Source organism: Festucalex cinctus, chromosome 3 (genome assembly GCF_051991245.1).
Source record: "Festucalex cinctus isolate MCC-2025b chromosome 3, RoL_Fcin_1.0, whole genome shotgun sequence".
Lineage (NCBI taxonomy): Eukaryota > Metazoa > Chordata > Actinopteri > Syngnathiformes > Syngnathidae > Festucalex > Festucalex cinctus.
Genome location: NC_135413.1, coordinates 7,290,977 through 7,303,015, shown reverse-complemented (window position 1 = coordinate 7,303,015; position 12,039 = coordinate 7,290,977). Strand labels below are relative to the sequence as shown.

At 36.6% G+C, this 12,039-nt stretch overlaps 1 protein-coding gene across 2 annotated transcripts in view; it reads right to left on the bottom strand.

Moving 5' to 3' along the window:
- Nucleotides 1-4,293: 4,293 nt before the first annotated feature.
- The window catches only part of e2f4 (E2F transcription factor 4), an 8,735-nt gene continuing 989 nt past the window's right edge, over nt 4,294-12,039 (bottom strand). For both annotated transcript variants that reach the window (XM_077515587.1, XM_077515588.1), the window contains exons 2-11: nt 11,628-11,737; nt 10,881-11,041; nt 10,542-10,586; nt 10,382-10,446; nt 10,146-10,313; nt 9,912-9,990; nt 8,952-9,101; nt 8,133-8,180; nt 8,007-8,051; nt 4,294-5,817 (exon numbers count right to left, since the gene is read on the bottom strand). In XM_077515587.1, coding sequence (XP_077371713.1) covers nt 5,702-5,817; nt 8,007-8,051; nt 8,133-8,180; nt 8,952-9,101; nt 9,912-9,990; nt 10,146-10,313; nt 10,382-10,446; nt 10,542-10,586; nt 10,881-11,041; nt 11,628-11,737 — 987 coding nt within the window. In that variant the 3' untranslated portion in view covers nt 4,294-5,701. The remainder of the gene's footprint in view (nt 5,818-8,006; nt 8,052-8,132; nt 8,181-8,951; nt 9,102-9,911; nt 9,991-10,145; nt 10,314-10,381; nt 10,447-10,541; nt 10,587-10,880; nt 11,042-11,627; nt 11,738-12,039) is intronic.

Below are 12,039 nucleotides of genomic sequence, written 5' to 3'. Positions count from 1 at the left end.
ATTAGTTTAAGCTTGGAAAAGCATCTCTCAGCTGATGCTACAGTCACTGGTATGGTAGCGGCCACTCTGAGTGCTACCCACATGTTGGGATAGATTTCTCTAAGTTTTTTCTCCTCTAGAAAAACTAAAAGTTCCATGCTTGACATATTGGATTTTGGCCAGGTAAGAAATGACTGCATCTAGGCTAAGAGTTTTTTATTTATTTTTTTTTTTAAATTTATTAGAGTACATATTGCACAAATAAGTAGACCCCGAGAAAAAGGCTTGTTAATTCCAGGCCTAGCAGACATGTTGCTACCCATAACAGTCATGGAGCTCATAGAAAATACTAGATGTAGTCGTCTTTGTTGTGGGTTGCTTTTTTTTTGCATTAGTTAATTTGATTAAATTGAAGATTTTGTAATCTATGCATCCTATTACAACCTTACTTTCATGTTGTGAGTCAAGTGCGTATTCTACAGAAAACATTGTGTCAATATTTTGGAAATTGTTCTTCTGTTTATTGAGATATTGAACATCCATCCATCCATTTTCTTGACCGCTTATTCCTCACAAGGGTCGCGGGGAGATATTGAACAAAATCTTTACATTTTTCAAAGGTGGTATACTCATATATGCTGAGCACTGTACATGATGCAGCAATAGCTGATATAACTGAAATAGTCACCTGGATCTAGAAGATCGAGCTTTGTGTCACTCAAAGTACTGCTGATTGGTGCTTGACTGGCTGTTGCTTCAGCTGTACATTAAACAAAATACATCACTTCAAATTATTTTGGTGTTAAAGCAGGGAAAACAAATCCATTTGCATTATGATAGAATACAATGTCAGAAATTATGGCTGTTTGTATTAAATGCACCATTCATGCACTTACATTCAGTAGCCTTTGGTGAAGATGACACTGAAGGATTGTTTACCACAGCTTCTGCAGGTGCTTGTTGTGGCTGCAAATATTTTCTCAGCGCATCTAGTTAAAAAAAAAAATGCATTTACTATATCGATGTTTACATTAAACCAGTACATAATTCTTATTTTCAATAAATTAATAAATTTATGTGGTTATGTGAAACAATGACTTGTGCAAATCCATTTGCAGGTATCTGGACTTACTGGCTGTTTTAGTTTAAACTCAGCAAGCGTTGCCCCACTCTTGTGTGCAAAGTAGCTACTAGCATGGATGTAATGGTGCAGTAAACAAGTTACAAGCAAGCTAAGAAGCTAACGCTATTTTCGTGTTTATTTTATAAACAATGATGATTGACTGACATACATACCTCTACCCTGGGCCCATTTTTCCTCCTCCTCCTTTCGCCGCTTTCTTAATGCAGCACTTGAAGGCTTGGACCTTTTCATTGTTGTCGATGTCAATGTATAAACAACACAAGTGTGCCAACCATCTCTCTATCTTTCTAAAGTGCTGCCACTACACTCCAAGATGATATACGACCCCTCCCCCTACCTTTCATTCATTGTAAGCTGCAGCAGCGGGTCAGGTTCAGGGCGCCAGGACAGCAGGTCGTGAACTCACAGTCATTTATTTGAAATAGAAGTAATAAAAAAAAAGGAACTCAATAAAATATATTTGCTATATAATATTTTATGCTAGAAAACACGAGAGGGGGGGAGGGCTTTTTGTGTTTGTGTTTTTTAAATGTTATTTTTTTTCCTTTCTGCAATTTGGCGCCCCCTCCACAAGATGGCGCCCTAGGCGACCGCCTAGCTCGCCTGTACCCTGCGATCAACATTCACAAATCTGAACAATAAATATAACAGACACCATGCAAATTCCACAACATTCAACGTTTAATTACAAGCAATGCTGCACAAGTGCACTGGTGTCAAACTCAAGGCTCCAGGGCCAGAGCTGGTCCGCCATATATGTGACCCTCAAAGGCAACTTATGTGCCTTGACTTCTTTTGTCACAAATATCTAAAATAAATTGAAGTCGATATATATGTGTGTGTGTGTATATATATATATATATATAATAGGGCTGGCAATCTTTTACTGTCTCACGATTCGATTACGATTTTTGGGTCTACGATTCGATTCAGAATCACTTTTCCATTCTCGATTCAAACGATTTTCGATTCAAAATTACTTGATTGACAAATGATTTCTGCTTCAATTTAAAGATATGCACAACATTGTCATGATCTACTCCATTCTGCTTTGCAAGACAAAATGACAAATAAGAGACATTAAAGTGTTTTTTGTTGTTGTTGTTGTTTAAACATTTATTCATTTTGTATTGTAAGTGCCTTTTTCCACACAAAAAAACAGCATGTGGGCTACAACTGCTTTTCCCCCTTCTTCATTTCTAATTTAAATAAAATCAATTTTTGGATATTAAATATCAATTCGATTAATAAATGAGAATCTCGATTCTTTTATGAATCGATTTTTGGCACACCCCTAATATATATATGTATGTGTATATATATATATTAAGGCTGTCAAAGTTAAAGCGTTAATAGATTAATTAATCACAGAGAAATGTTGCATTAATCACATATTAACGCATCTTAATCGCACTATTTTTTTTTTTTTACCGCACTTGAGCCTTGAACGTAACCGCGGATGGTTACATTGAAGGCTGCGCAGGTCAGTGATTAGGTCAATGCACGGCATTTCCTACGCCTGTTGTTCCAAGATGAACGAAGTGACTCCAGTTGGTGTGCTTGGTGGTAAATTTCGCTTTAAAAAACACCCTGACGGGACTTTAGATAAAACAAAAGTAATTAATTAATTAATTAATAATTGCTGATTTTCACCCAATTGATATGATGCTGTTACGTTTTGAGCAATACATGCATGCACGCAATTGCGTACATGCATTTAATTCATGTTTGCAAATGACATTCAGATAAAATGCGTTGTCAAAATATTACGGTATTTTGTATTTATTTTATATTACACAAATACACAAGTAATTTAGCTGATTAATCGTGATTAATCAAAATTAAAAAAGTGTGATTAATCAGATTAAAAACACCTATCCACCAATTTGAATATGTGTAATATTACAAGGTAATCAATCATACATTTACAGACAAAAAGACAAAAATTATTTGACTACAGTGATTGCCTCAAAACGTTGTGTAACAAAATATTAAGTTAAGAGTACCATCATTTCTGTTTCATTAGTTTTGCTTTTTAAATTATATTGAAACAATCAAAAGCAATGTATAATTTTCATTGATTAATGCTATCCATCCATTTCCCGAATTTATTACATTTTCATTACTACTTTTGTCAGATTCAGTTTTTTTTTCAATGACTCCTGTGGGTTTTTCTTTAACGGAGGGGGTGCTAACAATTCAAAACTAACGAAAAAAAACAAACTAAAAAAAAACAAAAAAACAATTTAGTTAACGAAATAAATGCGAAAATGCTTCTTAAAAAAAAAAACGAAGACCGAATGAAACTTCATTTTATGTTTACAAAACTAAAAAAATCTAGAATTATAGCAAAAATGTCATTCATTTAAATCTTTGGTAATTAATTTAATATATGAGCCTTTGGAGATGATTTTAAATTATTTTTAGTAGATTTATTTTGATATTAATCGGAATAAGGACGTTTGAAAGTGTGTCATACAGAAGCAAACGTCATCTAGCAGCAGCCAATAGAAAAGCACCTTCAGATGGCGTCGCTCCCATTGTGTTTTTTCAATATTGCGCACAAGTAATACACCCATCCATCCATTTTCTGAACCGCTTGTTCCTCACAAGGGTGGCGGGGGGTGCTGGATCTCAGCTGGCTTTTTGGCAGTAGGCGGGGTACACCCTGAACTGGCCAGCCAATCGCAGGGCACACAGAGACGAACAACCATCCACACTCACAAGCACACTTAGGGACAATTCGGAGCGCCCAATTAACCTGCCATGCATGTCTTTGGAATGTGGGAGGAGACCAGAGTACCCGGAGAAGACCCATGCAGCATGAGAGAACATGCAAACTCCACCCAGGAAGGCCGGAGCCTGGATTCGAACCCGAGTCCGCAGTACTGGGAGGCGGACGTGCTAACCAGTCAATCACAGTGCCGCCCATTAAAAACAAACAAACAAAAAAACAACAACCTAATACTAATACTGTAACTAAAACGAACCATTTATTAAATAACTAAAAATAATAAAAACTATCAGAGCCACCATTAAAACTAATTAAAACTAAAAAAAATAATAACAAATAAAAATAAAAACTAAAATGAAAAATTCCCAAACTATGATATTTCGGGCAGCAAGTAGAGGCAATCAATTCCAAATATTCTAATTTGTAGAGTCCAAAATTAGTCACAACAATCCTTTAATATATCTAGTAGCCAAAAAACGCTATTCTATTTAGCATATATACAATGTCTGGCGAAATAGAAACAGTGAATTTTACAGAAAATGTTTAGAATGACAACATTTGCATTAAACAGTAACAAATGACTTATTTCATGGACATATACAAAGGTGAAAAAAGGCAAGGGGCACATCTGATTTAAGAAAGTAAAAAAAAAAAAAAAAAAAAAAAAAAGTATCGACTGTTTGCTTCGCATAAATGATGCACTAAAAGACATGTATATCACTGCCATAAAAAAGCATGCTTTTTACATCCAACTGAACAAAATACATGGTAACTAATTACTAGACAAAGCTACATGGCAAATCACAATTTGTTTAGCAGAGTGGTACATTGGTATTTTCCTAATATCTTATGTTACATATAAATAGCAATTACCCTTCAATTGCAAGGATTATCAAAATAAAGCATGTCAAGTTGAAGTGTGAGCCAGATAGTTTAAGACAAAAACAAAACAAAAAAACATCCCAAATCTCTAAAAACGCACTGCAATGTTCAACTATAAAATGGGAACAAATGTTAAAAAGTAAAATTTGTCAAATGTTAACATTCCACTAATCCCTGTATTATTAGTTTTGGTCCTTTGCACATTGCCATTAGAGAGATCAGGGAAATGATAACAGGGTTCATTCAGACAATTTTGCAGTGTGGTTATAAAAATAATTCTTAATTCATGGTTTTTACTTATTTGGATAATGATTAAAACACTTTAGATTCTTACTTTAAGTCTGATATATATATTTGCCAACCATTTCTCTGCCTGTACTACAAATGTAGATCATTAGACAACAAACTAATGTGTTGCCAAGACAAAATATATATTCTTTATGTACACAAAGATAGTGCATATATAACCAGCTGCGCTTGGACTGATTCAAGCCATGTGTGAGCAGCTGGTGGGTGATAAAGGCTGCGCTCCGTTAGGTTGTCAAGACTCTAGACCTGATAGGAAAATGTTTTTTTTTTCCTTTCCTGAAGACACTGGACTTAATACAAGACAACTCCCACATAATATGCACACAGGAATAAAGCCTAAAACACATTCGTTTGTAAGTACATACATAGATGTAACACTTACATACATATAAACAATCATCCAAAAATAGACTTTTTCGCTCATGTTTTGACTCTTGGAAAAGCTGAAAATAAAAAAAAAGTTTTGATCTTGCTGCTGTTTTCCTCATGTGGCTGAAGGTGGCGCTACTGAGCTCAGGTTGAGCTCCCTGTTCAAAGGAGTTTTTCAACACTGATCCGCTTCGTATTGTTTCATGCTCACCTTCGCAGCCAATGAAGTGAGTTAGAGGGGGATAAACTTACAGGGGTTCCCCACTGTGATGGCCGTCTTTGGGTCAGAGGTTTAAAATGGGGACATCAAAGAGGTCACACAGGCCTTCTGTCTCATCCAGGTTGTATATGTAGTCATGGTCACTGGGTGGGGGCGACAGACGCAGGAGAGGCGAGAACACTAAAAGGCAGAACAGGAAAAGAATGTACAAGGAGGCCAAGGCACGTAAGCAAATGACACTATTTGAATTTAGCGAGGTAACTTATACAAGGAGTCCTCGAGTTATGGACGAGTTACGTTCCTACGATGGCGATGTAACCCGAATTTGAACGTTAGTTGGATGTCACTGTTAAAGTCGATATTTCCATCAAAATACTTTGTACAGTAATCTAAAAAAAATAAAAAATTGCGCCACCAGGAAGATTATATTCCGTGTATATATGCAATATTTCATGTTTCTGCACGGACATTTATTGCTGACTGACGGCAGCGGAGTTAATGGTAACTTAAACACGGGAATGTGACGCACCTGATGGTGAGTCGACCTGCTCGGTGGACGCCTGTTGCTGAAGGTAACAACAACAACACTTTCAATAACTTTAAAATAACGTGATTAGTAGGGATCTAACCATATCCAAACATCACGATACGATATTATCGCGATATGAAGGTCACAATACGATAATTAGCACGATATTGTGGGGGCGTTGGCGATATTTAAAAAAAGATCACAATATTGTAAAAAAACAAAAAAACAAACAAACACTCAATATTGTGCTTTTGTACATAACAGCAATGCATATAAACCACCTACAATCTCTAATAATAATATTGAGGCTCTTACTTGGTAATGCAAGCACACATTGATTGCTTCACAAGCAAATTAGGTTCCCCTTCATCTGACAATTAGCATAGATTTTAAACATAGAAGGCCAAAACATCCCTAATGAAAATTAAATTGCACTAATAAAATAGCCACTAGAGGGTGCTAGAACTACACAATTGGAAATCAACCTGACTTTTTTTTTTAACAGATGTGTTCCTTTTAAATATTGTGACCATGACGACGACGATATTGTGTTTTAATATCGCGATATCACGATATTGCCCTTATCGTGGCATCCCTAGTGATTAGTGTCGTAAAAGAACGAAAAAGAAAGGTGCTAAGGACTAGGAACGGGCGTTGTAAAGTCGAAATGTCATTGTAACTCGAGGACTCCCTGTGCAGATTATTAGGTCAAATTTCAGCATTTTTCCACTATTTTGACAAAAGTCAACAAAGGCCATATTATTGGATGTCTCTGAGAATATTCTGACTGATTATTGTGTGGTGGGAGCTATGTCAGGAGTGTTTATTTTCCTCTGCTCACGAAAAGACCGGGCCGTCAATGTTAAACCTGTTCAATATTGACGACCATCAACATTAGGTCTGGTGAACCTCGGACTCTGTGATGTGATTGTGTCATGTAACACAACGATTAAGCAACATGAAGCTTGTGCCATTACAGGCCATAAATGAGGATCAGGTGGTTCTGAATATTAGCAGTATTTTGTATACCACAGTTCCCAAGTAATTTATCTCCATACAAATAACAAGGAGAAGAGTTTGCAACCACAATGTCGTTGCCAGTTAAGCTAACAGTGAGTCTATTTTGTTCTAGTACTTGGACTACTACTGCTCCTTCTCCTTTTTCTTTGTATTTTCCAGCAGTCTGCGTGCCCTGCGGCACCATGTTGCATGTCAGTTTCAGGATAGACGTCTAGTTTAGGAGGAGAATCACAATTATAGTGGAGATATCACGTGTAGTGCGCTGCGCTGTTTTGGTAAATATGTACACCACACAATGTAAGAGCATTAACAACACATGTTGTTTGTTCTTCCTCATATGTCACATATATCAAAAGAAACAAAAAAAGGTGAATAATCTGTGTGTATGTGTCCCGCTTAAGACAATTGTAGTTTGACCAACATTTTCTGGAACAATACGCCTCTTAATTAGACTAAACTTCAGAGATTCAACTGCCACCATGCATTAGAGACCTCAGCATATCTTGTGAGATAAAATTGAACTTTGTGTCTCTGTCCGGGCTATTCTATACTGACAAAAGCGTAAACAAACAGACATCAGTAATAAAACAAGAATGTTGCATGGTGTTTTTTTTAAATCTCATTTTAAACAATCCTAGATTTTTGATATGCATCAATCTACTTATTTTTACACTTCTTATAGAGCAAAGAATGTTAAAATGTTTCTTTAGGAAAAAACAAAAACATCTGAACAGTTAATGAAGGTTTCATGACTGAGCTAGAAACTGATGAAAATTCCCATTATTCCTACGAAATAAAAACATTTCAAAAACTGTCTCACCTTCTGATGACATCAGGTCCTCCAACAAATCTCCACTCATGATCTCTGCAAAATAAATAAAAAATACTCTAAGTATTTTTTAAGGTTCCTTTTACATTGCAGCAATTTGTCAGTCATTTAATTTACCTTTTGTCGGATCAAACATGTCCGAAAGCTCTTTGGGAAAGTCCAGCACTGTAGCAATCAATACAAATATAGCAACAGTTTTGTCACTGGCTCGTACAAGTAAGAAAGGCAGAGTTATCCTCCATTTTTGAAACAACACAAAGAAATTGAATGCAACACTGAATGCGTGGGAGTCTCCATAACAGATGACACAGAAGGTAAAAACATCCACATTTTTTAAATAGCAAGTTATTATATTATATTAAATTAAAAAAAAAAAAAAAAAAAAAAAAAAAAAGACAGCATGATGCCTATTTTCACAACTGTTTCAAAGGATAATGTGGCTTATAAATCGTATAATTTAACTGAAGAACACAGGTTTAAAAACAAAACAAAAAAAAAAACATAAAATAGCCTGGTTAAAACTTTAATTTATTTGAAGCACCTTCCGCCTAACAACATCCTCTCTTTTTGGGGAGCAGTCCATCACCACCATGGTAACATTTATTTTGCTTATCTATTAAGTCTTATTTATTCAATTAATGCAATTGAGAATAGATTCTTATTTGCAATGTTTGGGGTCATTGTCATTCAGAAAACTATTTTCTTTGAACAAAATTGACTGCTGGCTAAACATGACCCTAAATCCCTGCAATTTGACTAAAAAGCCCAGTCCAGCTGAAGAAAACCATGTCCCAAGATGCTGTAATGTGCTTATTGTGCATGTTTAAACATGTTTCTTTTTTTTTTTTATGTATCCACCTATACATTTTATTTAAAACTGAACTGTCAGGTTATAGTTCACTACTGACAAAAATATGACCAGATGAGCATGCTCACGTTCAGAGGGGTCTGCCTTCATTGGTTCAAACACTGCAGCAGATGCAGATGACGACACAGTTCCATCTAAGGAGGCTGAGGACTGAAGTTGCTGAGTAATGGCAGTGGGTGCATCTGTGGTTGGAGTGAGTGGCGTGGTGCTTGTCACTTCTGAAACAGAGCCAGTCATGTAAGATTACGACCAGTAGTGGCTCTGTGTACCACTCTTAATACATAGCCAGATGACCACAAATTTGAAAACTATACATATAGTACTTGCATAAAAACTAGGGGTGTGCCAAAAAATCGATTCATAAAAGAATCGAGATTCTCACTTATGAATCAAATCGATCTTAATATCCAAAAACCGATTTTATTTAAATTAGAAATGAAGAAGAAGGCGAAAAGGCAGTTGTAGCCCACATGCTGTTTTTGTGGAAAAAGGCACTTACAATACAAAATTAGTAAATGTTTAAACAAAAAAAACAAAAAAAAAGACACTTTAATGTCTCTATTTGTCATTTTGTCTTGCAAAGCAAACTGGAGTAGATCATGACAATGTTATGCATATCTGTAAATTGAAGCAGAAATCATTTGTCAATCAAATAATTTTGAATCGAAAATCGATTCTGAATCGAATCGTATACCCAAAAATCGTAATCGAATCGAATCGTGAGACAGTCAAAGATTTCCAGCCCTAATAAAAACTATTTTAAAAAAGTTCTAATTGTAGCTTAAACTGTGAAATGTAATTAATATACCATTGAATACATGACTAAAATATCATAAACATATCAAAATTTAATAGAAAGACACTTTTCAGCCTCTGTTACAGTTATTCACATTAAGTACGAATGTGTATAAATGTGATCCCAACAAAAAAATAAATAAAAATATCAGCAGCAGACATGACAGGTGGATGACTGAATCCAATGTACAAAAAAAAAAAAAACATGACACAGTGGAGACCTTTTTGCCTACCTGTAACTGAAGTTGGTTGTCTAATGGCTGATTTTGTGGAAGAACCTGTTTTCACAGGTTCTGGAGCTGCTTTTGTACCCTAGGGGGAGCAATTGAGAAGTGTGAAAAAGGAAGTCATATCAAACCATATGCTTTGCATTAGATTAAAAACACGAGAGAATGTTTTGTGTGTATGTTTTTGTCCAGGGTTAAGACCAAACCAAATGAGACTTAAAGCAAAGCTGATTTCTGGACCTGGGAAGAAGGCAACGATGCTGGGAGGCTCTGAAGTACATCATCTGGAGGAGGGACAGGCAGAACAACTGGAGAGGCACTGGATGGGTCCTTATTGACCAGTAAAACCTCAATGGGGCCAGAAGAACTTTTCAAACGGATCTGGTATTTCTTTTGTCCATTCATAACCTGCATTTGCACATGCACAGTTAGAAAAAAAATACAGAAGAGCAGAATGTGATATGCACAGTACTTACAGATTCTGGTCTTGGCACCTCTAACTGAGTGCCATTAGGGGCCCGTATCGCTAGCAGGGTGTCACCTGTGGAAAGACACTTGCTAAGCGAGGGAACATTTGACATCATAAGGCTGAGTGACAGAACAGGAGAAATGAGACTGAGTCTAACAAAAGATTACCTTTGAAAGCTCCACAGAGGTCTTCATGTTTTACATATGCCATAGTATAAACGTATTAAGGGTCAACTGGTCAGAAACAAACATTTTCCTACTCCAAAATTCTTAAGAAAGCATCATTTCCACCAAGCAGAATGGTTCAGGAAGATGATGTCACAGTATTTACACGAGTCATGCCACTTTTGCCACCCCACTTACTTATTGCAAACATAAGTCAGATCTGTCTTTACTGCTTCAAACTATGCCACAGCGAGCTGAAATGCACTGCTTGCTGTAAACTTAAGAATGTGTGCAAGGTGCAACGGCATTTATAAAAGATAAATTAACACTAAAAAGGATATGGACTGTTGTTAGAGTCGTCTGTGACATTCTTAATGCTTTGCTGCACCCAGACTCTCTGCTGGTCCAGTTCACGTTCCCTGATGGCCAGATCATCAAGTTCTGCCTTCAGGTCTATCAGCTTGTCCGCTATCTCCCTCGTATTGCAACCTGGACCTACACCCCTGAAACACAAAACAGATATTAAAAAACAAATACATATTTTGAGGTCTGCTTATTTCTCGAAATGTGTGTATTAGCGAGCTGTTTATTTTTCCAAATTGTGACAACATAGTTCAGTAATTTGCAAGGTGTATTTCAACATGTTGATAATGAACTGTTGCCTCTACAAGTAAAAGGCAATCAAATCTGTATGGGCAGAATATGGTTAAATTAGCCATTGGCAGTGTCACTCAAGTACCACTCATTTACACTCTGGACGCAGTAGGGTGAACATATCCTACTATGGAAGGGAGTCTTGGAGTCTCCAATAACGCCAGGAGAGAGCGAGTGTGTCTAATAAATATAGCCACATACTCGCCAATTTAGCAACACTAAATAGCTGTTTCGCGTCATTAACTCCTTATGGTAACAAATGCAATAGTCAGTATCAATACTTCCAATCCTGCCAACCTCCTCTCACCAAAACAAACAATGTGATTTGAAACCAGAGGGACAAGTTGTCATGTACTGTAATTCTTCATTCTTTGAGACTGTATGCATCAATTATCATTTAAAACTGGAGGGTACAGCAAAAGTGAGTGCACTTACTTCCACTGGATACTGTTCTTGGACTTTTTCTCAATCAGTCCAATTCCCTCCAACACATTAGTGATGTCGTAGATCCGCCGCTTCTGCCGTACTGCCAATGTGTCGGCTGCCTGATTCACAGAATAACAAAAGGAAAATGCATTTAAAACCGGTGTGACATTTCAATAATTCATACCCGAGGGACTACTGTTCAAACTAACACAAAAAGCTAGTGTAGTTCAACTTTCTTAGCCAAAGTGTGGTGCCAAGTCTAGGCATAATAGAGCCACGATAACTACAGTGTATGCAGCTGTGTGCTGATAAGTCAATGCTTGGCCTGGTGCCTGCAGGTGCATCTTCATACTGCTCTACCAGCACTTGCAGAATAACATCCCGTGTGGTCTGACTGAAGAACTTTGGGAAGTGGATAATA